General features: G+C 33.9%; 2 protein-coding genes across 5 annotated transcripts; one reads left to right on the top strand and one right to left on the bottom strand.

The window, feature by feature from the left end:
• The first annotated feature begins 1879 nt into the window (after window positions 1–1879).
• LOC129307792 (respiratory burst oxidase homolog protein A-like) lies at window positions 1880–8985 on the top strand. 4 transcript variants are annotated; one of them, XM_054948700.1, is made up of 14 exons: window positions 1931–2863; window positions 3221–3377; window positions 3458–3506; window positions 3764–3877; window positions 3989–4414; window positions 5221–5607; window positions 6052–6147; window positions 6345–6460; window positions 6555–6657; window positions 6855–7037; window positions 7165–7296; window positions 7532–7660; window positions 8182–8260; window positions 8425–8985. In XM_054948700.1, the coding sequence occupies exons 1-14, from the start codon at window positions 2416–2418 to the stop codon at window positions 8532–8534; spliced, it is 2529 nt and encodes an 842-aa protein (XP_054804675.1). In that variant the 5' UTR covers window positions 1931–2415; the 3' UTR covers window positions 8535–8985. The 4 variants fall into 4 exon arrangements, 2 of the variants coding, with proteins under 2 accessions (XP_054804676.1, XP_054804675.1); XR_008592483.1 differs by lacking the exon at window positions 8425–8985 and having other exon boundaries at window positions 1927–2863; window positions 7165–7306; XR_008592484.1 differs by lacking the exons at window positions 8182–8260; window positions 8425–8985 and having other exon boundaries at window positions 1880–2863; window positions 7176–7306; window positions 7532–7650.
• Window positions 8986–9695: 710 nt separating this feature from the next.
• Window positions 9696–17422, bottom strand: LOC129310155 (ATP synthase subunit gamma, mitochondrial). The gene is made up of 9 exons (XM_054952022.1): window positions 17216–17422; window positions 16564–16607; window positions 16280–16432; window positions 15731–15844; window positions 15001–15128; window positions 12762–12884; window positions 12444–12563; window positions 10365–10486; window positions 9696–10126 (listed from the first exon to the last, which is right to left on the bottom strand). Exons 1-9 carry the CDS (start codon window positions 17308–17310, stop codon window positions 10057–10059), a joined length of 969 nt encoding a protein of 322 aa, XP_054807997.1. The 5' UTR covers window positions 17311–17422; the 3' UTR covers window positions 9696–10056.
• Between the last annotated feature and the right edge of the window lie 6570 nt (window positions 17423–23992).

The raw sequence follows: 23992 nt of genomic DNA, 5'->3' as shown, positions 1-23992 counted from the left end.
TTATAATTTGGGATTGAGGGACTATTATTTAAAAAAATATTGTGAAGCAGCTGGTTATGGGTTCTTTCACATAAATACACCTATAAAATCATAGCATAGTTTAGAAAATATTAAATTTCAATTGTCAAAATTTTGATCCCATGGTAGAAAAAGGAAAAGGAGGGGAAGGACAAAAGGAGAGTGTCCTCTCCCTGTTTTTCCATGCATAATAACTTGCATACAACCTTGACATGTTTTACCTTCATTCATGTGCCACTTTACAAGGGAAAGTCCCATCTGGTGAGAGCATTTTGCTCAGTATTTCTCAGCTAATTTAATCTCGTTAATGAAGATCTCTAATCATGCTTCTTTCATAGTCCTTTCCCAAAATTTTCTCCCTAGTTTCTTCTGAAATTGAAGCTCTTGGAATTGTGCAAGTTTCTCCACTCTCTATGTACTCTTCGTATCCGATCAATAAAATGGCCCCTTTTTTCTCCTTTGTTTTTTTTTTATATTTTTTAAAAAGGGGTTGTATAGCTGGCTATAATTATAGTGTGAGATCTGTAGATGGATTTGCTTGATATGTTTTTGGGATAATGTTGGTTTGTGCCACTTATAATTAGTGGATTAAGTATGGCCAAACCAAACCTACGGTGTAGAATTGGTGATTTAAATTATTCTCTCTGTTTTTTTTTATAACTAAACTTGGATATGGATAATATCTTAAATCTTGTTGCAAAAAGTAAATTAAACCTTCAAACAGATTTAAAATGAATAAATCTTAAGAATTTTACTTATCTTCTAGAGGGTGAGTTGTTAACAGAACATATTAGTGTAATAAACAGTCAACCTCACCCTGTAAATAGCAATATAAGACTTGTTATTATTTATTTTGGTAATGGAGTAATTAATTTTGTTTGACTTTTGAGATTTGAAGAAATTACATTTAAGTGCCTAATAAAGACCATATTCAATAGTTTGAGATGTTTGTTTAAATGTCATAAGAGGCTTATAATTCACTTTAAAAAGTAAAAAAAAAATTATCATTTATATCCATCACAAAACTTATCATACAAAATCTTTCAATTCCTTAAACAATCGAAAAGAAACTGCCATGTTTTTTCCCTTTATTTTTCAATCGATTTTTGAATCACAAGTGATTTCTTTTGTTGTAGTACTAGTAGGTAAGGAATGGTCTTTTTTGAAGTTTATTTTGCATTACTTTGACATGTCAAACAAGTTAGCCGGAAGCTGCTTAATTCAACTAATAATCTGAGTTAATTTTTTTTTTTCACTTACTGTGAATAAAATTCAATAAGTATGATATAAAAGGTAAAGAAGGCTGAATTTTATATAAACAGTATCAGTGGGCATGCAGTTCAATTATTTTTAATGCAAGTTTACGGAAAAACCATGGAACGGGACCCAAAAAAAAAAATTGATTAAGTCACAAATCACAAGATTTCTACATCAGATAACTGAAGATCGTGACATCTAAAGGACTGTTTGGTTGCCAAGGGAGAAAAAAAAATGAAATAAATTAAAAAAAAAATAAAAATAAAATAATCAAAATATAAAGGGATCATATGTAGGGGAACCATACTAATGAGAAAAAAAAGAGTAATTTAGATAATTAAATTCATTTTTATTTTCTTAGTCTATTACATAATTATTGTCGCGAGATGTTCGGGAACAAGCATGTCGTGACATTTTTACACTTGTCTAGACATCCGATTAGAAGTAATATTTTTTTTTTTTTTTTTTTTTGGATAGCTTTGGACAGGGGTTAAACGCAGTTGAATTTGAAGAGTATACATAAGAAGGGCAATTTCTAGAATGATTCAGCCTCACATACTTGCCGACGCACACAGGTTGTGACTTGTGATCATTCTCTTTGTTGCGTTGTCCCCCACAATATATAAGCATGACCACATTCACTCACATTATTCAGAGCCTCTCCATATTCTTTGTTTACTTGCCCTCTTCCTATTTGCTTCCCCACCCTCTCCTGTTCTCTTCACTCCCTCAACTAAACCTCCTTCCCTGTCCCTCTCTCTACACGCTTCTTCTTTCTCAACCAAACCCACATTTGGTTTATCCTTGTTTAGATTTAACCATCAATCTTGTCCTTTTTCTTTCCCTGGCTCAACCACTCAGTTCCACAGAAACTTCTATATCATATTAACATTATAGCAAACCAAAAGCCAAAAGGAAAAACAAACCAAACATACTAACTCTGGCTTTTGCTTTCTCTCTCCTTCTTCTGCCGGACCTGGAATGCAGCTCGGATAAAAGCACAAGGAGTTGTTAAAAATATTCCATTCATCTTCTTTCCCTGGTATAGCAATGAAAATACGCCGCGACGATTCACATTTTTCGCTAGAAGAAGCAATCGGATTGTAACTTCAGCAGAGGGATTTGAAAAGCTCCTCATCTATGGACTTAGAGTTGCGGAATACACACGACCGCTCTCTCATTGCTCTTCTGAGATCATCGCCGTCTATGGATAGGAGCTTAGAGCTGCGAAATACACACGAACGGTCCCTCATTGCTCTTCTGAGATCATCACCGTCTTCTACTTCTTCGTCGTCGTCGTCATCTTCTTCTTATTCTTCCTGGACTCCGGGTGAAGACGCCATTCTTCCTCATTCTTCTCCGCCGGTTCGAACCGGATCCGAGGCTTTGCGGCAGGAACTGGACCGGCCTATGATTGCGGAGAATGAAGCCATTCGAGGCATGGGATTGGGATTTAGACTCGTCAGTTTTGTGGGTCACGGCGGACTGGAGTGGAAGGACGTGGAGCGGCGGTTCGACCAGATCGCCTCCCGGACCCTTAACGGCAGCGAACCGGTGGTGAAATGGTCGGGGTTTGGGTTTTGCATCGGTGAGAATTGGAAACTGGAGAATTTCATGATTACGATTATGAATATTTGTCACTTTGTGCCGTCAGAAACGGCGCCGTTTCGTTGCTTTTCGGTGTCAGTTCTGTTAAGCGGTGCGCATGTTGGCAGAGTCAAATAAGCAGAGCCAACGTACCCCACTGCGCCAATGGGAGACTAGACGCCATGTTCTTTGCATCGCATATGGCATACTGCCATATCAGGACAGCTTGTGGAATCATTAATTTAACTGATCTCCTTACTTTATTATATTTTAATTTCTTGTGCTTGTACATTTTTTCCTTTATCCCATACATTGTCTACCTGCTATGGTCTTTATTAATTAATTTTCTAATCTGCAGGGATGCAGCAATCGCTAGAGTTTGCCAATGAGTTGCTGAGGGCTCTACGTGGAGGACGAGACTGGAAAATTGACGTCACCAAAAGTGATATACGAAGATTCTGGCTTCGGATGAAGGATGAATCTTTTGACTCTAGAATGAGGATCTTCTTTGACATGTAATTATCTTCTTGAAATTAATTCTGAACCATCACTTCCCATTTTTTATCCGCAATTAATATTATTTTTCTTAACCCAGGTGTGACAGAAACATGGATGGAAGAATTACTGAGACGGATATAAAGCAGGTAAATATTTGAGAAACAGCTCCTTGTCACTTTCCGAGTTAAAATTATTGGTTTTCAGTGAGCCTTAAATTAATCATGCTTCTTGCTCTGCATGTTCATATTAATTTCGGTTCTAGCGTAGAGAACTAATTTTGTTCTTATATGACTTTTTATAATTAATCTAATCACGCTGGATGAGCCTAAATTTTCGTTTGCAATTGGCTTGTTCTGCTCGATTCAATGTTTTGATTAAATGCTAATTTTGTCTTTTGGTGCAGACAATCTTACTGAGTGCCTTTACAAACAAGCTATCCGTGACCCAAGAAGAAGCAAATGATTATGCTGCTATGATCATGGACTTGCTTGATAACAAAAGCAGAGGCTACATTGAGGTAACAATTAGAGTATGATCAATGCAATCATGTCAGTGCTTCTTAGGTCAAAAGAATTGCGAACGAACATTTTTTTCATGCCTATTTGATCAAAAGATGCATCATTTGTAGGTAACTCAAATGGGGCGTCTCTTCAAAACAAGACCACCAAATTCTTCTTTTTCTGCTTCTCCAGCTACACAATTGCCAGTAGTTACAAATAGTGGCGTCCTAAATGGGGAGCTTCGTGAAGAACAAGAGCTAATGTCAAGGGGTGAAGTGTTGTTTAGAACATATTGGAGACGGGCTTGGATTGTTCTTCTTTGGGTGATTGCCTGTTGTGTGTTATTTTATTGGAAGTTTGTTCAATACCGCGAAAGATCTGCATTTGAAGTGATGGGTTATTGTCTTTCGACGGCCAAGGGAGCTGCCGAGACCTTAAAACTCAACATGGCACTGATTCTCCTTCCTGTTTGTAGAAATACAATCACGTGGCTCCGCAAACACCCTTGTATCAACTCCGCCGTCCCCTTTAACGACAACATTAACTTCCACAAGGTTAGTGCTTGATTTTTTTTTTCTCTCTCCAAATCTTCAGTTAATGTTCATTTGTCTCAGTTTATACTCCTCTAAACCTGCCCTTTGGTAGTATTTTATCTAGTCCACATTCCACGCATCTCAACCACTTCTTTTTTCCCCGACCTTGAAGCACCTGTCTCAACCACCTGCTTTTTTTTTTCTTTTGATATATAAAAGTTTAGGAGAGCTGGATTGCGGGGTGGATCACTTGGTTTTAGTTAAGTTGATGAAAATACTCTGTAATTTATCGTTCATTTCAAATTAATTATTAATTATATGCCTAATCCATTAGTCAATGATTTTTCGGAATGGAGAGATTCATGACATTTTATGAGCTTTTATAACCAAGCGGTTTAAGAGTTTGATCTCTACCATTTAAATTTTAGCACAAAGTTCGGTTATCATGTGCTTAGCTTTGACGGCTGACACATCAACAAAACTAATCATAATAAACTTTGGAATAAATGGATCTATCTTATTTCCATCTTTATATAAAATTGCAAGAAACTTGGTCAACTGAACTACTTGAGACTACTTTATTCGTGGTGCCAAACTATTCATCACCCTGCTCAAGAGTTTACCTAATCAGCACACTTTACCAGCATAAGATTATATTTCCAAGTTCTGCATAGCTATAGAAAATGTTATTATTGATTTGTCTTTATTTATAACGACGAGAGACTTGATTAATAAGATAATTTTAGTTTCTTTGATACATAGTTGACAACAGGAATGGGGTGAAAAGAAAATAAAAACTTGCTTTTTTTTTTTTTGGATATATACAGCTGATTGCAGGAGGAATAATGGTGGGTGTGATCCTACACGGTGGTACGCATCTAGCTTGTGATTTTCCACGGATCAGTGGCGCTGATAAAACATTGTTCAAGCAAACCATAGCCGTCAGATTCGGTTACCATCAACCAAATTACTTGGAAATTTTGACCACGATAGAGGTGGCAAGTGGGATTGCCATGGTGGTGCTGATGGCCATTGCATTTGTATTGGCAACAAAGTGGCCACGACGTCGTTCTGCTAGGCTGCCCTTGTCTCTACGAAAGGTCACAGGATACAATACCTTTTGGTACTCACACCACTTGTTCATCCTCGTGTATGCCCTCCTGATTGTACACTCCATGTTCTTGTTCCTGACCGACAAATGGCTGGAGAAAACGGTAAACCGGTGTTCTTTTTATGTGTTCTAACATCTTCATTGACCCCCTTTTATTTTTCCATTGAGGAAATCACTCTTCGGATCGTTGAAACATGCTTATTTCATCTTCTCCTTACAAGGAAATTATCATCATTTGACTCCAAAGCTTCAGGCCAGAAGAAAAGAAGACCCCGAAAGTTATCAAAATCCATCAATATGATCACGGTGTTAATTCTTTTAACTATCAATATCTACATTAGATGGACTAAGTTGATGTATCTTTAAAAATTATGGAGTCAAATGATGGTGATTCTCTTCCAAAATAATGAGTGGTTATATTGTTATTCACCTGTATTATTCTATTTTGTTTGACCTAGCCATTGGTAAAAGTGACTATACGTTACTACGGTATATGGTTTTAACTCTGAGATACGTGTAACTAGTACAAGTATTTACCAACGTGCAGACATGGATGTACGTTGCTTTTCCAGTTTTATTATACATTGGAGAGAGGATCTTTCGGGTCATAAGATCAGGATTTTATGAAGTTGATATTTTGAAGGTATTTTTCATCAAATTCTTTATTCATTCAATTATTCAATAGGATTGGGAATTAATAATATTATATTTACGCTTGTTTATTCTTCTCAACCAAAAACTTATAAATCTTTTAGTTGTTAGGACAGCTTGGAAAACAATTATTATCTTCTCAATCATTCTTTAATCATTAATCATTGTCATTTTAATATTTAAGTGCAGGCGAATCTCTATCCTGGAAAAGTTCTGTTTCTCAAAATGCAAAAGCCAGAAGGTTTTAAGTACCAAAGTGGCATGTACATATTCCTTCAGTGCCCTCAAATCTCACCTTTTGAATGGTAATTCTATCTCATACGGCCTTTTCATTAAACACAAAGCCATTCAATCACAGAAGTGATGTCCCATTTGAGTTTACTGCATCTAAATTTTCAGGCACCCATTTTCCTTGACTTCAGGACCACAAGATGACTACCTAAGTGTGCACATCAGAACTCTTGGAGACTGGAGCTACCAAATTCATGCTCTTTTTCAGGAGGTGAATTTGAACATTAGATATCTTAAACCCTCTCCCCCCCCCAAAAAAAAAAAAAAATAACACTTCCACCCCAGAATCCCAATATTATTTACAAACATATTTAACTAAAATATGATTTTTCCCCTTTTTTTATGTTCAAACATCTAGGAAATAAGCTTCTAACTAAAATTATCCTCGTACAAAAATATTATATGCAGGCTGGACTATCAAGAGGACATAGTTGTCCAAAACTGTACATAGATGGTCCTTATGGTGCTGCAGCACAAGACCATGTGAAGTATGATATTGTGGTGTTAATTGGGCTTGGGATTGGAGCCACCCCATTCATTAGCATCCTCAAAGATGTACTTAGTGGTGACCAAGCACCTCCAATTGATCATGTAAGATCATTGGGTCTTCTGTCTATTTTTTCCCCTTTAATGGTGATAGTGCCTTTTATTGCCAAGAGTTGAGTTGGCATTGTTTCTTTGCCGTTAAGCAAACACCATATTTTGGCATTTGAAATAGAGCGGTCTCAGAGAATGCAGCTTAGGAAAGAAGCCACTAAAAGCATACTTCTATTGGATTACAAGAGAACAAAGCTCCTTTGATTGGTTTCGAGATGTTATGAAGGAAATCTCAAATTCAAACAAAAAGGAGGTATGCCTAGGTACAATTTGTTTTCTAGTATTTGCCCACTACCGTATTTGCCCGCTACCTTAAAAGGGAACTATCATTTTGGTACCGCTTCTGTCAATTAAGTCCCTGAAAGATAATTATCATAAGATCAGTCCAAAATCTTTTTGTGATCAAAACGATATCCTTGATTACAAGATGCAAGTGAGATCTCATATTGGCATTTCCTAACCATTCTACTTTATCGGTGACCTTGAAGCCTGTTGCGGAGATGCACAATTTCTTGACGAATGTATATAAAGAGGGCGATGTACGTTCAGCTTTGATAAGCATAATTCAGTCCTTGCATCATTCCAAGAATGGTATTGATGTTGTCTCTAACACTCCGGTAAGAAACTGCATCTTCTCCTAGCTTTGGCTCAACTGTACTGATCAAGTCATAAAGGGCAAGTCCTAAATGAAGTTCTTGATGTATTTGCTATAGGGTTCTCCAGAAGAATATTTAAATTTACATGAACTTTCTCTATGTTATATTCTATAATGTCATGCTAAGTTGAAACATTATCCACTTGACACGTGTTTTATTTTTATCCAAGAACATGATAACAACTAGCTAAACACTAAACTGTAAAATTTGTTCAGACAGAGAAATCACTTGAGCTTTACTACTAGAGCAGAATAAACCAATAGATGAAGTTTGATACGTTCTACTTAGAATTACAGTTCTTTTTATCAGTCTTTTGACATCTAAAATGATGTAGAGATTCTTAAACCATGTAATGATTTGTCTAGAAGAAAGAGTTAACATTAATGTGATATCAACATTGAACATATGCATATACAATTAAATAATGAATTAATTCCTCATTCTCATTCAAAAGAAATAATTTTGTCATGATTTCCCCCCAGATTCGCACGCATTTTGCTAGACCAAATTGGTTCGCCATATTTTCCAGGTTGGCTCGCAAGCATAGTGGTGCTAAAATTGGTGAGAAGAAACATCCCACAATTTTTGGTTGGATATTATATCATTTTTGTGTGTCATATTCTTGAACTGATATGGAATATAGATAATTTGGCCAACCACTTTATCAGAAATAAACTTTGCTTTAAAAATTATTCCTCACTAAGCTTGTGGATTTGGTTGTACAGGGGTCTTCTACTGTGGCCCATCAAATTTGGCAAGAGATTTGAAGAGGCTGTGCACCGAATTTTCCGTCAAAACTACAACTAGATTTGTTTTTCACAAGGAAAATTATTAAGATTTATACCTAACACGTGTTGATGTGTCAGTTATGCCAGTTCCATAACTAAGAAGGCAAAGCCGCTTCCAAGATCCATTGCATAGTAGAAAGCATAAATGCTTCTACAAAAGCTTATCCTTTTATATCGTCAGAGCAGCTGTAACTACATATATATTGCTCTGGTGTATCTGTCATAAGCCAACTTCAAGAACTGATTCAATACAATACTAAAAAGAAAGAATATAAATGAATAAGAGGTCCTCTCGATTGATCATTGCAAAATGCAAACTGCAAACTGCGATAGTATGAATTGTGTTTCCTGTACATTTGCTTGGGAATTGATGCACATCCTTCAGCAAAATTCTCTGAATATCTCTCTCATCTCATTTCAACCAAATAGGCTATGATGCAGATTACATGGATTTGCTTTATATAGAATGAGGTTATCTAACGGAGGAGGAGGAATTAAAAAGACAAGTCTGAACAGAATTTAAGAAGGGGGAAAAACGTTGGTGATTTTTGTTGTCGGTATTGTTATTAAGATACTAAATGGCTTGTAAAATGTTCAGCCTCAAGCCTATGTTTTAGTCATGGTAAGAATCACAATCACAAGTCTGATAAACACAGAATGAGGCCAATTTTGCACCAAATTAGGGTAGTCAATGATGACAATATCGTCATTGTTATGATGTCATGGCATTCTTTATGATGCAAATTATAAATTGACTAATCGGTATAGTACATCAACCGTTCAAAATTCTATGGTGAAATCTTTAACTCCGTGTCGGCCTTAAAAAAAAAAGAAGAAAAAAGAAAGGAATCAATCTTTAACTTCGTGAGCCAACTCTAGTTAGACAACCCAGCCTTTTAAGATAAGGTTAAACTCTAGCTAATTTCTGAATCTAGGAACAATATATTTCCCTGAGAATGCTAAGCAAACAAAACTGGAAATGTCACCACAATAAAAATCAGAATTTGTTCAAAATATCAATGAATTCGACAATCGAATATAAATTTGGCATAATCTAGTTTATCCCGAGAATAACGCATCAATCCACTAACACTAGATTTCATTATAACCAACAACATGCAGGTTATTAACGACCGTAAGAATAATAAACATCATGTATAGAATCCGAATTTGCGTAAAACATGATGCCATCTGAATGCTAGAGCAGATACATCACAATAGGATCAGTTTGATTCAAAGGTGCCTTAAATCACAATAGCCTCAAACGACCAGTTTAATACTACTGCGTGAAATAAACGCCCGTTCAGGTTCATGATTTAAGTACTTTGTCGATGAGTCATTAAATGTAAGCGGAGACATGATTAAACTCATCAAAAAGGGGAAAAAAAAAAAAACAAGCTGAAATATATGACCAGGAACCCAGAAAGAGTGCATCATCCTGCAGCAATTATATTTATTACAGATGAACAAGAGTGCACAAATGCATTTAAAAAAAAAAAAAAAAAAACCCCACTGGCAGGAACCTTATTTCGCTTTCATCAAACAGACTAGCAAAATTATTCCCACCGATCAACCTTCTAGGGCTGATGCTCCTGAGATAATCTCAATCAATTCAGTGGTAATGGATGCTTGACGAGTTCTGCCACAAAATGAAACAAGAGATCAATCACAATAATTCTAGAAAAGAGATATCCGTCAGATCATAACTCTAACAATGTAAAGAAAACAAGCATTAGTAATAATGCAATTAATTTGGATAGACGAAGATATCAAAAAACATCTAAGTGTAAGTAGTGCCGTGTTAAGCCTTTGAGCAAAGAATCAAGTGCGTAGGCATCAGAAAGAAGTGCAAAGACGAGAGAGAGAGAGAGAGAGACCTATTATAGGTGAGGGTGAGGCGGTCAAGCATCTCCCCGGCATTTCTGCTAGAACTGTCCATGGCGGACATCCTTGCTCCTTGCTCACTGCATGCATTCTCCAACACCGCATTGAACAGGACCTATAACATCCAAATATTGTTCCAAGTGAAAAACATGGAATAGACGTTACCTTTGGACAGAAATGAATGAGTTTATAAATACTAGGTAAGAAGTAAGATGAAGGTGATAGAAAAGTATGTCAAAAACACAACCAGAAACAATGATCCTTAATTAGCACAAAGTCATTTAAGATTATAAATTCCCAAGGGATTTATAGTGCAATCTGTCCATCCAAGCCAGTTGATATTATCACCAGGTATTCATGTTGCTGCCCAGCAAAAAAAAACATAGAACATATCTCAGTTTAAACAAAAGAGAAATTTCAGTTCAGCTTGAACAACTTCTCAGCACAATATCTAACACTACTAGCAGATGACATCAAGAAATGCCAGCAGTAAAAATCATCTACACACACATGCATGTGTGCGCAAATATCCTTCAATCCTCTCAGAAAATGTTGCTTCAAAGCAAATATTTCTTTATATAACTGTAAGAACAGTTCAAAGTTGCTTAAGACTGAACATAAGGTCATATACTTAAGTTGTGTCTCGACCATGAATTCTGAGAATCATTGCAAGGTCTAATGAGCTAAGCCAATAAAACTGAAGGGTAGCAAAAACCATAACAAAAAACCCAGAAAAGAGGAATGATAAGGAGCAGGAGCTATAGAACGGGATAGAGCAGGAGCTCCTATTAATAAAAACTTGTTAATGCACTGAGTTTGAGAAATCAGCATGAGCACCCAACACGGACACCACAAAATGACAGACATCATAACCCAGAAAACTAAGGCATATAAGCATCTCTTCCAGTTGCATTCTCATTCTGATAACCAGATTTAAATTAGAAACATGTGATAAGATTAACCTAATGTTATGTTTAGATGCATGTGGAATTGGATTTGAGCCAAATCCATTATTTGAATAATTAAAAATGTATGGATTTGGATTTGACCCAAACCCAAATCCTACCTCAATTTTTTTATAATTTCAAATCCTTTATAAATCCCTATTATTTCAAATCCTTTATAGTCCCAACTTTGACTGAGACCAAACGACTAAGGTGGACCAAGCTCGGACAGTCAACACCAACTAGAACTGGACCTTCAACTCTAACCAAGACCAGATGGCTGATGTAGACCGAGACTGAACGGCTAGCTTTGACCACGACCAGATAGCTAGAGCAAACAAGGACGAGATGGTTGGCACCCACCCGGACCGAACAACCGGCTTTGACTAGGATCAGACAGTCGGTCTTAACTGGTACTAGCACAGGACCGCCAAGGATGATTGAGACCAAGACAACTAGGGTGGACTAGCACCAGACAGCCGGTGATGACCAAGATCGGACTGCTATCATCAATTGGGACCACCGTCTAATGCTGGTTCGTCACATCCAACCTGTGTCAGTTTGCTGCCACTGTCGCTGTCCGAGACCGGTCTGTGATCATTGTCTTTGATTCATCTGCTTTTGTCGTCTAACGCCAAGCACTTAATAGGGAATGTTCTAGTGTTGCTATCCAAGTCTAATCCACAACCCTCATACTGCCGTAATCATCTCGTGCTAATCCTTAAGCATTGTTTGGAATCAGATCACTGATGTCGACTAGGACCGAACTATCGATGCCGATCAAGACTAGACCACTGATGTTGTTTGAGTTTGGTTAGCCGGAGTAGGCCTAGACTAGGTCACCACCCCTGATTGGGATCAAACCACCAATATCTTTCGAATTGCCTTTATATTCAAATATAGAATTTGAAATATGGAATTTTATTTAAGGTCCAAACAAAGTAAATTTTTTATATTATCCAAACAAAGAATTTAAAATTTATGAATTTTAAATGTAACATTTCAAATATAAGAATTTAAATTCAAATTCTCAATCTAAATCCACCCATCTAAACACAACCTAAATGAATTGTGTGACAATTTGGAAGCAGTGGCAATGCTCAACAGACTCTAAAAAGTTGTACTCACACAAGAAAACTGGAACTCAGCCAGATTTTGAAGTATTTCTGATTTTGTCTCACCACCTTCCACCTCGTAAGAGTCCAATTCTCCAAGCTGTCCGCCAGATTCAGTCTCTCTCTCCACAATCTACAAGAGAGTTGAATTACTTTACTCCATCAGAGGGAAGACAAAAGCACCACATCAAAGAAAATCACATCACAAAATAAATAAGTTCAAGAGGCATTTACATAATCAGGTAAACCAAACCACATAGGAGGTGGGCATCTATGAATACCATTTGGATATTCTACAGCATAACATATATCGTGTAGTAAACTTTAGTACCTCAGGAGACAATACAGTTGACATAGTTGGCAAAAACGAGACAACTGATTGGAACTTGTTGAAAATAATCCTCAAGGCATCAAACTCCACATTCTTTAAGATATCATCTGCCAGGACAGAGACCTGAAAATTTAAATGTGTAATGAGGGAGGATTCATAGGAATCTGAAGTAGAAGTACATCTTATTTAAAAGGCACAAAAATACTGATAGAGCCCAAGCAGAATAGCAGACATCCAACACTGAATTTATATTAAGTGTGTACTTGGATTAAAAAATCTACAACTAAGGTTAGGACTCAATTGAGATTAGCAAACTGAGGTTAGGAAAAATGTCTGTGATTTTAACATAATTTTTATTTGGATAGCTTTTTTTTTTCAGAAGTCAGTTAAAAAAACTGAAATTTGTTTGGATGATTTGATTTAAAAGTCAGTTTAGAAGTATAATGATAAAAAAGGACATAAATTTCATAATATATTTAATTTGGTTTTTTTAAAAAAATATTAAACTTTGTGATTAACCAACATTCTGTTTTAAAAAATTAAACTTTAAATTATAATTTTATTTAAAAAAATGGAGTTAAGAAATCTAAAATAAATTAATATATATTAAACAGGTTAATTAATTAGATATTCTTCTTCAACCTCTCTCCTGCTTTTGTTAGTGAAAAATAAGAAAAAGCTTTCCCTCTCACGCTGAACGTTGATGTGGAAATAAATGATAACAAAAAATTTAAATGGATTAAATGCTTCCATCGCTGCTCAACGCAGATGCAGAAGCCATGAAAATGAGCTTTGGGAAAAAAGCTCATCCATACCCTAACTTCAGTTGGAATTTTTTCTCAATCCAAACATGATTTTTATTTTGTAATGAGCTTTTATTCCTTCCAACTAAGGTTTGAGCCATCCCAACTTCAGTTTGAAGCTAATCCATACATAGCCTAAATATCAAAATACTCTTCTCCTCAATGAAAAGAGAGTTACAGTACAAGAAAGATTGCTAACACACTAACACAAAGGTTATAATCTACTGGATACAAGGAAATTGCACTCAGCACATTCAAACTCATTAACATACTAAAACAGAAATACAAAATGATGAAGAAAGATTATCTTCCTCTACCCCACGCCTAGCATTCAAGACACCAGAACTCTCCTCACCACTCTCAATTTCCAAAAGACAGAACTTAAGCCCCCTTCAGCTGGAAAGACTTTAAAACCCAAAAATGACTCCAACACAGCCCAACCCCTTAGAAAGACTCCAACAACATCACCAGGCAGACCCTGACACATCACTAGGCTATCAATTACTTTTCTTTACAGCCAGGATTCAAAGTGTAAACATCTGTACCAACAGTAATGTTATCTTCTAAGCTCATTGCCTTCCTTGATTTCCTTACAGATCTTAAGAAAATCATGAGCTCTATCAAATACCTGCTTTTTGAGCATGATGGACACCAACACCATCATAACATGTGTGACAAACGTATAGTGCATTAACTAAAAAACGTTTCACTGCCTTGGGAACACCACACGAGTTAAACATAGGTGTCCACCAAAACAGGGAAACACCCAAAAAAGGAAAATAGAATGACAATTTATTGTCCTTATAGTTTTTTATAAGATAGTAAGAGCTCTTCCCTAATAATTTTTGCTTGTGCATGAATAATTTGAATAATGTATTTTAACATTTTTTTATTGAGTTTTTTTTCCTCTTTTTGGAAAATAATAAAGCAATTTATTTATAGGATAATGTCAGTTTTTTTTTAAAGCGGATCGTTAATGAAAAGCATAAAACATTAAGTACTACAAATCTTGAGATATAAACTTGTGGGGGGGGGCGTATGGTGTCTTATTTTTTTTTTAATAGAGTATGCATGTTTGTGTCACCTGTTCGTATTTCATATTCTTTTAGTGAATAGTGACACTCAGGGTCCTATTGGAGTTCCAAAGTTCCCTTTGAACAAATTATGTTGGAAGATCACCATAGAAACTAACTATGGAAGGATGACAAAAAACCTGTATGCATATCAACGTACAGAGAATAGATTACACATTACACAATTATGTAATACTGCTATCCATGACGATCCCAATTCTCCCTCAAAGTAAAAGCCAATTAAAATATAAAATGATCATTTACTTATCCTATTATCTCTCCTACTGTAACTATTTAAACACTAGTCAGTCCAAACTTCAAAGAGCATCTAGAGTCAGCTCAAGAACATATGCAAGCACTAACCTGGGTATAATTTAGGGGATTTTTCTGCAGCTCAGTTAAGATGATCTCAATGTCTTTCTTTGAGTCACGAACCAACTGAGCCTTAGCCTTCTCTCCCAAAATAACATATTTTGTCTCTTTATCAGGCCCTATGGCAGTTAAGAAAGAATAATACAGAGTAAACAAAATCATTTAGGACCTTAGGACATAGAAAACACGTGGGACCAGGCTGTGACTAAATTTTCTTTTTGCTGGGGGGGGGGGAAGCAAGGAATGACCAATCTTTCTGCATCAACTGTCCAGATAGCGAAAAGCAGCAATACACTACATAGGTCTTGCCAAAAGAACTCCAATGGATTGTCATTTTATGAAACATGGTTACAACATATGACAAAATAAGGATACAGGTATCCCGCAATTTTTTAAAAAAAAAAATAAAAAATAAAGATAAGATACTTCTAAGATAAAATATGCCTGCACGTGCATATAAATATTCAATGTCAAAGATATTAATATAATATCAATTAACGAAGAAGGGCATATATGATTGACAAGATCCTTTAATTATATGGATGTCCAAAATATATAATCAAACAATGAAATCGTGTAAAAAATTATTATTATTTTCCATAATATTATTAAAAAAAAAGTTATAGCCAATCATTTATCATAATATTATATTTTTTTATATCCAAAGTTCCATATATAATATGCAATGATGTAAAAAAGTTCAATTTGTTGAAGAAGTTACCAGAATTCAGTTTGTGCACAGCCCTGCTTATCTTGACAGCAGTGGAATTGATTCCACCACATAAACCTTTGTCAGAAGAAACGGTAATAATAACATTCTTCTTCACATCAACACCTAAGCATAGAAACAGGAGGAATGATGAATGGTGAGGACATAGGGCACAAAATATTTACTCATAAAGTAAATGCAATAACTAATTCAAAAAATTCAAATGAAGCGGTGTCACATATGCACTACTGCCACATTTTGTAATCAGCAGGGACAATGACAAAGTATATAAGACAACAGACTGGACATATCAACATGACAAAATATGGAGCCTCCAAGAACATTAGAAGTGTTCTGCCAAGTTTGACGCATAAACAGTATCATTATAACTATTTTAAACCTATCAGGGCTTCATAAAACACACAATACTATATTGAAGGAACTACACGAATGAGTAAAATATTGTATAAGATAAAGAAAGGCAAAAGGAATCATAAAAACAAATAACAGTCAAGCACAATTCGCCATATATGAATTTTAAAGCAATGTTAGTTAACATACTGGGAGTGTCACCCAGAAGTGCAGTAAAAGGCTGCCACAGGCCACGGGAATTTTCAGCTCTAGTTTGAATAGCCCGCAGTTTTGAAGCTGCAACCATCTTCATTGCCTTTGTAATTTTCTGGATATTCTTCACACTCTTCATCCGATTTCTGACTGCAATGTTTCATGAAACCACAAAAAGTATAATGTCCATCTGCCAGGTAGCCTTAAATCTTAAGGAAGAAAGCAGGAATTAAACTACATAACATTATTATTAGACAGCATATGGAAGATAAAGGTCCTACCTACTTGAGTTGAAATAGAGCGCACACCCTGGGGGACTTGCTCCCTGTTTACTCAATAAAATTAGTTGATTTGGAAACGAACAGGGTAGACTTGGCATATATAAATGCAACAGCAAGAAAAAAGGAAGAGTCCATTTCTACATGGCGGAAAAGGTGAAAGCATTTGCTTTCAAATGATATTGTTCCCTGAATTCACAATAGTGAAACAGTAACTCAGAAGAGCTTCAAGAATGAAGATCCTTTTATCCTATTCCAGGCAATATATAGAACTAAAAATAAAAAGAGAAAGAGGCACCACACACTTATCAGAGCGAAATACAAGCGAAACAGGGACTTGTTCAAGCTTTGCGGCATTTGCCAGCAACAGCTAGAATGCTACAAACTCAGATCCATCTAACCTCCTTAAGCCCAGTTTTACTTAATTTAAAACACAAAATCAATGAGCTTGCCAACATTATGGAGCTGTTTTTCATTTAACTTTCCAAACTATAACGGACATGAGGAAAAAAGGAACTTTTTTACAGGTGCCGCAGCGACCGAACGATGCTCCTTCCATTTCTCATTTCAAATAATATGGGAGAGCGTAATACACCAGCAGGGCGAGCAAGAGAGAATAGGCAGCAGATTTAAGACAAAGTATGGGAGACCGTACTCAGAGGTGAGGGAAGATCTCAGAGCGGTCAACGGTTGGGGAGAGATGAGAGGGACAAAGCGCCTCCCTTCCCGTCGCAGAGCAGCCATCGCCATTGCCGCCGATTGGTGATCGGAGTGCTGAAACCCTAGCGGGGACGACGAAGATCAATAGGCGTGATACTATGATATGATGGGACTACGACTAGCTTGCTTGCGTTAATGTGAAATGGTTAGTGGCTCGCTAGGTTCAGGCACTTGAGGTGCGCTGGGGCCTCGAACCCCGGCCATAAGGATCCGATTAATCCGTATCGTTATTTTTTCACAGATAAAATAAATAAATAAATAAAATTACATTTTTTTTTTGGCCAACAAAATTACTTTGTTGTCACCAAAGTGAAAAATAGTTTGGCCATGAAAAACTATAATCACGTTTTATGTCTTAATCGTTAAAAAATATTCTGGTAAAAAAAAACCCTTTATGTGAGTTTGTAATCATGTCTTCATCTATCATCTATCTATTATCAATTATTCAATTATATTATTGTAATGTAATAGCTGGTTTAACTTGGAATTATTTTTACAATTTGTGCTTTGAAGTTATTTTTCCTAACAACTATATGATTTGAAAGTCAGGTTTGATTATTGCAAATCTCGGTTTGAAATTAATTATAATTTTAATTTTAATATGGATTTTAATTAATCAATAGTTGAAATTCAAAAATTTCCTCCATGGCACAGGTACCATTTATATATAATTAGATATATGTAAATAGATGTGAGTGAATATAAGTCCGTCTGTTATTTTTGGCTCCAAAAGGAAATTATAAGGTTAGTTTTTATTATTATACTTTTGTATCATGTTTGATTCTATATATAATAATAATAATAATAATCAATCTTCTCTGTTAAAAGTTAAAAGAAAAAATAATAGTAAAATTCATTTAAATTAGATAAATAATAGATTGATCTCACAAAATGATATAATTCCTTTGGAGTCTTTCAAAATTTTTTTGTCATTAGGAAATTAAAGAAAACGACCAAATTGTCCTTAAAGCAAACAAAAATCTCAAGCCTCACTGAAGAAAAATTTGTGATCGTTATAGGCTTTGCTTCATCCTGTTCATGTCCTCATCTTCTTCTCTCCTCTGTGGTATTCTTCTGGTCCATCCCCCTCTCTGTTTCCGTCTCCTTCTTCTTCTCGTTGTCATGTTCTTTTTTTTTCAGTTTTTGTACATGGGTTATTTATTTTATTGAGCTACTATACGTGGGTATTTATAAGCAACCATTCTTCCTCTGTTGCTTTTGTTGTATGTGGGTAAGTTTCCTCTCCTCCCATATGTGATAGTTGAAGTTGATGTGGGTTATTATGCATAAATGATTGAGGTCTTCATTTTCTGCTCATGCTTAAAGCCGAAAAACATGAGTTCTTATGCTTACTCTGCATAGATAAATGATAAATGATAAATGATATATCATTTTCAGTTGTGTTGTAAATACATAAACTAAAAGTTGTGAATAACAAATACAAAGTTGTGAATATAAGAAGAATAGTTGTTGTTGGATAAAACATAATAGATATGTGATCATAATGTTTAAAAAAAAAATAGATATGTCAATGAATAACTATTTTATTATTTCAAGTTGACATGAGAAATGGCTTCTTTTACTTCTACTTTTGGAAAGGAACTATTTTATTATTTTCATATAGGGGGACATTTTATAGAAAATATTGCAAGTAAATTATGATATGATGGGAGAAGTGTTAGGGTGAAAATGATACCAGTTGTAAATCATAAAACTGACAAGAAAAGTTAGAGTTGTGTATGTCACTTTTTAAGATTTTCTTGCCATTTAAATTAATGAAAGTTGTTATTTGTTGGATTAAAGTGGTATTTCATGTTTTGCTGATTCAATCAATTTACAGGAATATTGATAAATTATAATTTCTTGTTACATAGTTACGAATTTAAGGACAAAACTTGTAAATATAGAAACCAAAGTTGTGAATGGAGATTTGTGAATTTCTAACTTTGATGCATCTCTGAACTTGCACAACAGGACTTGCGAACAACTAATAAATTGTTGTGAATTTAGAGATAAAAATTTGTGAATGGAAAGTTGTAAATTTCTAACTAAGATTCATGTCTGGATTTCCACACTAGGACTTGTGAATGACTAATACATTATTACAAATTTAGGAATAAAAATTATTAATACAAGAACAAAAGTTGTTAATACAGGAACAAAAGTTGTAAGTGAAAAGTTGTAAACTTCCAACTCATGCATCTCTGGACTTACACACCAAGACTTCCGAATGGCTAATACATTATTGCAAATTTAAGGACAAAAGTTGTTAATCTAGGAATCAAAGTTGTAAATGGAAATTTACTAATTTTGTACTACCAAACTTTCCTCGCTAATTTTTTTTTTCTTTAATTGTTTTATTATTTTACACTTTGTTCATCTCCATTCTTCTATTATTTTATTAAACCAAACTGTGCTTGCTAATATTTTTTGTTTCTATTCACATACACCTCAAAACTTCATTTTTTTAATATTTAGTTTTAGTCTAGTAAAAGACTTATTTTAAATAACTTCACTTTCTTTCTTTCTTTTTAAAAGTTTAGCTTTTGCTATACACATATGCAACATAAAGATTTTTAATTAAGTTTAAAATCATTTATCTTCATCTTTCATATATTAACTTTTAATCTCTCTCTTGCTCTCTCATATACTCAAGATATATAAATTTAGGAACACATTAATTGTAACACACCAAATTTTTTTTAAAAAATAATTTAACTCAACCATAGTTGGGTTACAGCCACCCAACACATTCTTATATCAATAATTTCAATATAAAATATTTTATAATTGGTTTCAACTCACACACTATAACATTTTAGATAAATTTTTACCTCTCACATGCCATTAGGCTAAATTACATTTGTCCATCCTTATACTCCCAACAAGTAAACTAAATCACATTTGTCCATCCTTATATTTCCAATAAGTAAAATAAGCAATTTAGTCAATTTTCAACACAAGCCAGTTATTTGGCCTTATAATCATGCCATTTTAATCAATTCAAAGTAAATCAAATATTAAAATTACAGTCATCCAAATTGTACCAAAAATAGAAATAGTTTGAAAGGCATGATTACATTTATATATTCATATAATTGACAATAAACAAAAAGCCCTAATATTGGCAATATAATACATTATAAATCATAAATTAAATACCCAAAAGAGACAGTGAATCTATACTACTAAGCCTCTGGGACTCCTCCACGTGTCACCCGTGATTCTTTTCCTAAAAATTGTTAACCACATAATGAAACTCAAAAGTCCCAGTAACCAAAGCCAATTTATGATAGTGTATACAAACAGTTAAGTGTGTGCTTATTAAGTGAGAATTAAAAATAATATAATTCTAACAAATATAAAAAATATTACAATACATATAAACAACCATCCTTATATCCCTCCATTAACCTCGAGCCGTAGGCCTCACTTGGTGCTAAATTACCCGGCCAAAGGTAGATTAGTCCGAGCCCTTACAAGCCACCTATTGAGCTCCAATAGGAGCGTACCACGTGGCACATAAATATAACAATAATAGCAAGTCTCCCAACACCTCTCACAATAATTAAAAAAATTCATAATAATATTGCACAATTATACAATATTATAAAATTCATAATTTTCTCAATAACCACCCAATTAACATGAAGTAACACTAATCACAAATTAAAAGCATGGTTACCTTGTGGCTTTTTCAATAGATTATTCCTTAAAATTTCTCTCTCACCACAATCTTCACCAGTAATACAATCTACGAATAAAATATTATTTATAAATATTAGTTTCAATTTTTGAAACTAATAAAATAATTCTAATAATAGAATTAAAAATATAACATAATTTTTAATCTCAATCTTAATATAAATCTATAGTTAATACTATTAAGTAAAATTTTTAACTCCTCTTTTAATTATCAATAAACATTAATAATCTAAAAATCAACTTCTAAACTAATTTCTATTATCAAAATTTTCTTTTTATTTCATAAATTCGTACCTAAAATATTCAAAAATTAAAAATTGAGTCTCTAGCTTAGAATTATAATCCTATAACCATAATAATTCATTTCTCATCCCAAATAATCATCTAAACCTCAATAAATCAATATATATTTTCAGATCTAGTTTAGAATTTGATCCATAAGCCACAAATTCAAAGATTATCAACAAATTTATACTCTAGAACATTTATTATACTACTGACAACCTTAAAAATCATGTTTATTCAACATAAATTCATCCCTCTTCCAGATCTTAAATTTTCTACCACTACAAACTCAGAAACCAAAGAAGAAGGATGACTAAGAAAAATTTTTAGAACACTTACTTAGTCTTGAAAAGCTTAAAATCACACCCTAAATATCCTATTAAAAACTCTTACCTTAAAAATTTAGATATTTTGCACCGGCGACTCACATTCTCTCTGCCTCAGCGCGCACGAAGGAATGAATGAAGAAACGAAGGAACAGGTGAGTTTTTATAAAAATTCAGTGGGTCCCACACATTTTTTTTTTATTTCTTCTTTTCTCTCTCTCTTTCTTTTTTTTTATTATTATATACATGATGATTGTTGTGCGGCGGCTGAAAGCAATTTTGTTCTTTTTCTTCTTCCCCCTTTTTTTAATGCCTTTTCCCCTTTTTTTTATTAATAATAATTTAATAATATTTTTTTATTTTTTAATTTTTTTAAATTTTTTTTAAGAATTATATCCTAAGTTAGATTTAATAATCATCTCTTACTAATTTTATTACCTCTAAATATTATTTTTTTAAATTCTATTAACTCAAATTAATTATTAAAATTTAAATTGGGATGTTACATTAATTTCTTGAAAATTCACAATTCAAATTTCATAATTAATAAAAGGGAAATTATAGAACTACAAGAACATATAAATAAGGGGACAAAAGAGAAAACAATCATAGAATTTTAGAAAGGAGGAGGAGAAAATCTACGCTCACAATGAAAATGGCCATATGGAAAGAGAAAGCATTAGAGAAAGTGTTCACAAAACTTTATTCTTTATCCCTTGAACCCAAGTACTATTTAGTGTTTCACATTTACTAAGAAATATTCAGGTGATGAATGGAATTTCATTTCTTAAACCAAGAAGTCATTGCACATATTAAGAAATATTCAAACAGTGATTACATTGACAAATGTTAAAATAGTCATCACATTGAACATCCCTCTTTATATACTAAAGTGGCCACTCCTTTCTCTTTATTGTCTTTTCTTCATCAAGTAATTTTAAGTACACCTTTATTTTTTATTTTTTGTTTTCTGGATGGTTAATCAGCTACCACAATAGCTCAGCCCTAAAGTTAGTAACTGCTTCTTACACCAAAGAAATAATAGCACACAAGTAGAAAGAACAATATCAAACAAAGAATAACACACAAGTCTCCATTTACAACTTTGATTTCTATATTCACAAGTTTTGTCCTTAAATTTGCAATTATGCAACAAGAAATTGTAATTTATTAGTACCCCTGTAAATTGACTGAATCAGCAAAAAATGAAATACCACTCTAATCCAACAAATAACAATTTTCATTGATTTAAATGACAATAAAACCTTAAAAAGTGACATACAACTCTAAAGTTTTTTTGTCAGTTACATGATCTATAACTTGCATTATTTTCACCCTAACACTTCCCTCATCATATTGTATTTTACCTACAATATTTTTTAGAAAATGTCCCCTTATGTGAAAATAACAAAATAATTCCTTTTCAAAACTAAAAGCAAAAGAAGTCATTTCTCATGCCAACTTGAAATAATAAAATAGTCATGTATCAACATGTCTATTTTTTAAACATCATAATTACATATATGTTATATTTTATCCAACAACAACTATTTGACTTATATTCACAACTTTGTATTTGTTATTCACAACTTTTGGTTTATGCATTTATAACACAACTGAAAATGATATATTATTTATCATTTATCTATGTTGAGTAAGAATCAGTACCCACATTTTTCAACTTTAAGCATGAACAGAAAATACAGATCTCAATCATTCGCGCACAATAACCAACATCAACTTCAACTATCACATATGGGAAGAGAAAATTTCAAAGAGGAGAGAAAATTTATCCACGTATAGCAGATGCAACAGAGGAAGAATAGTTGCTTATAAATACCCATGTATAGCAGCTCAATAGAACAAACAACCCATGTATAGAAACTGAAAACAAAGGAACACGACAACAAGAAGAAGGAGGAGATGAAGACAAAGACGGAGAAGGAGAGGGAGACAGACCAAAAGAATACCACGAAGGAGAGAAGAAAATGAGGACATGAACAGGATGAAGCAAAGCCTATAACGTGTGTGGATTTTTCTTTAGTGAGCCTTGAAATTTTTGTTTGTTTTGGGGACAATTTGATCATTTCCTTTAATTTCTTATTAACAAAAAGATCTCAAAAAACTCTAAAAAAATTATATCATTTCGTAAAATCAATCTATCATTTATTTAATAAAAATGAATTTTACTGTCATTTTTCCAAATCAAAACTTGCGTTAGTTAGATGTTATATGTGCAACGCATTAAGGTCAAATAAGCAGGCTGCGGATTTTTTTTTTTTTTTTTGGCTCTCCACTTGCTTTCGAAAATATGTTAATTGTATATTATTTCAAAAATTTCATTTTCCTTGTTTAAATTATCACCCAAAGTGTACAGGTAAACATTTGTGCAAGGA

This window comes from Prosopis cineraria, unplaced genomic scaffold, assembly GCF_029017545.1.
Source record: "Prosopis cineraria cultivar Desert tree isolate PC_DT_omini unplaced genomic scaffold, ASM2901754v1 PC4, whole genome shotgun sequence".
Lineage (NCBI taxonomy): Eukaryota > Viridiplantae > Streptophyta > Magnoliopsida > Fabales > Fabaceae > Prosopis > Prosopis cineraria.
The sequence above is the reverse complement of the archived record's forward strand: the minus strand, read 5'-3'. Positions and strand labels throughout refer to the sequence as shown.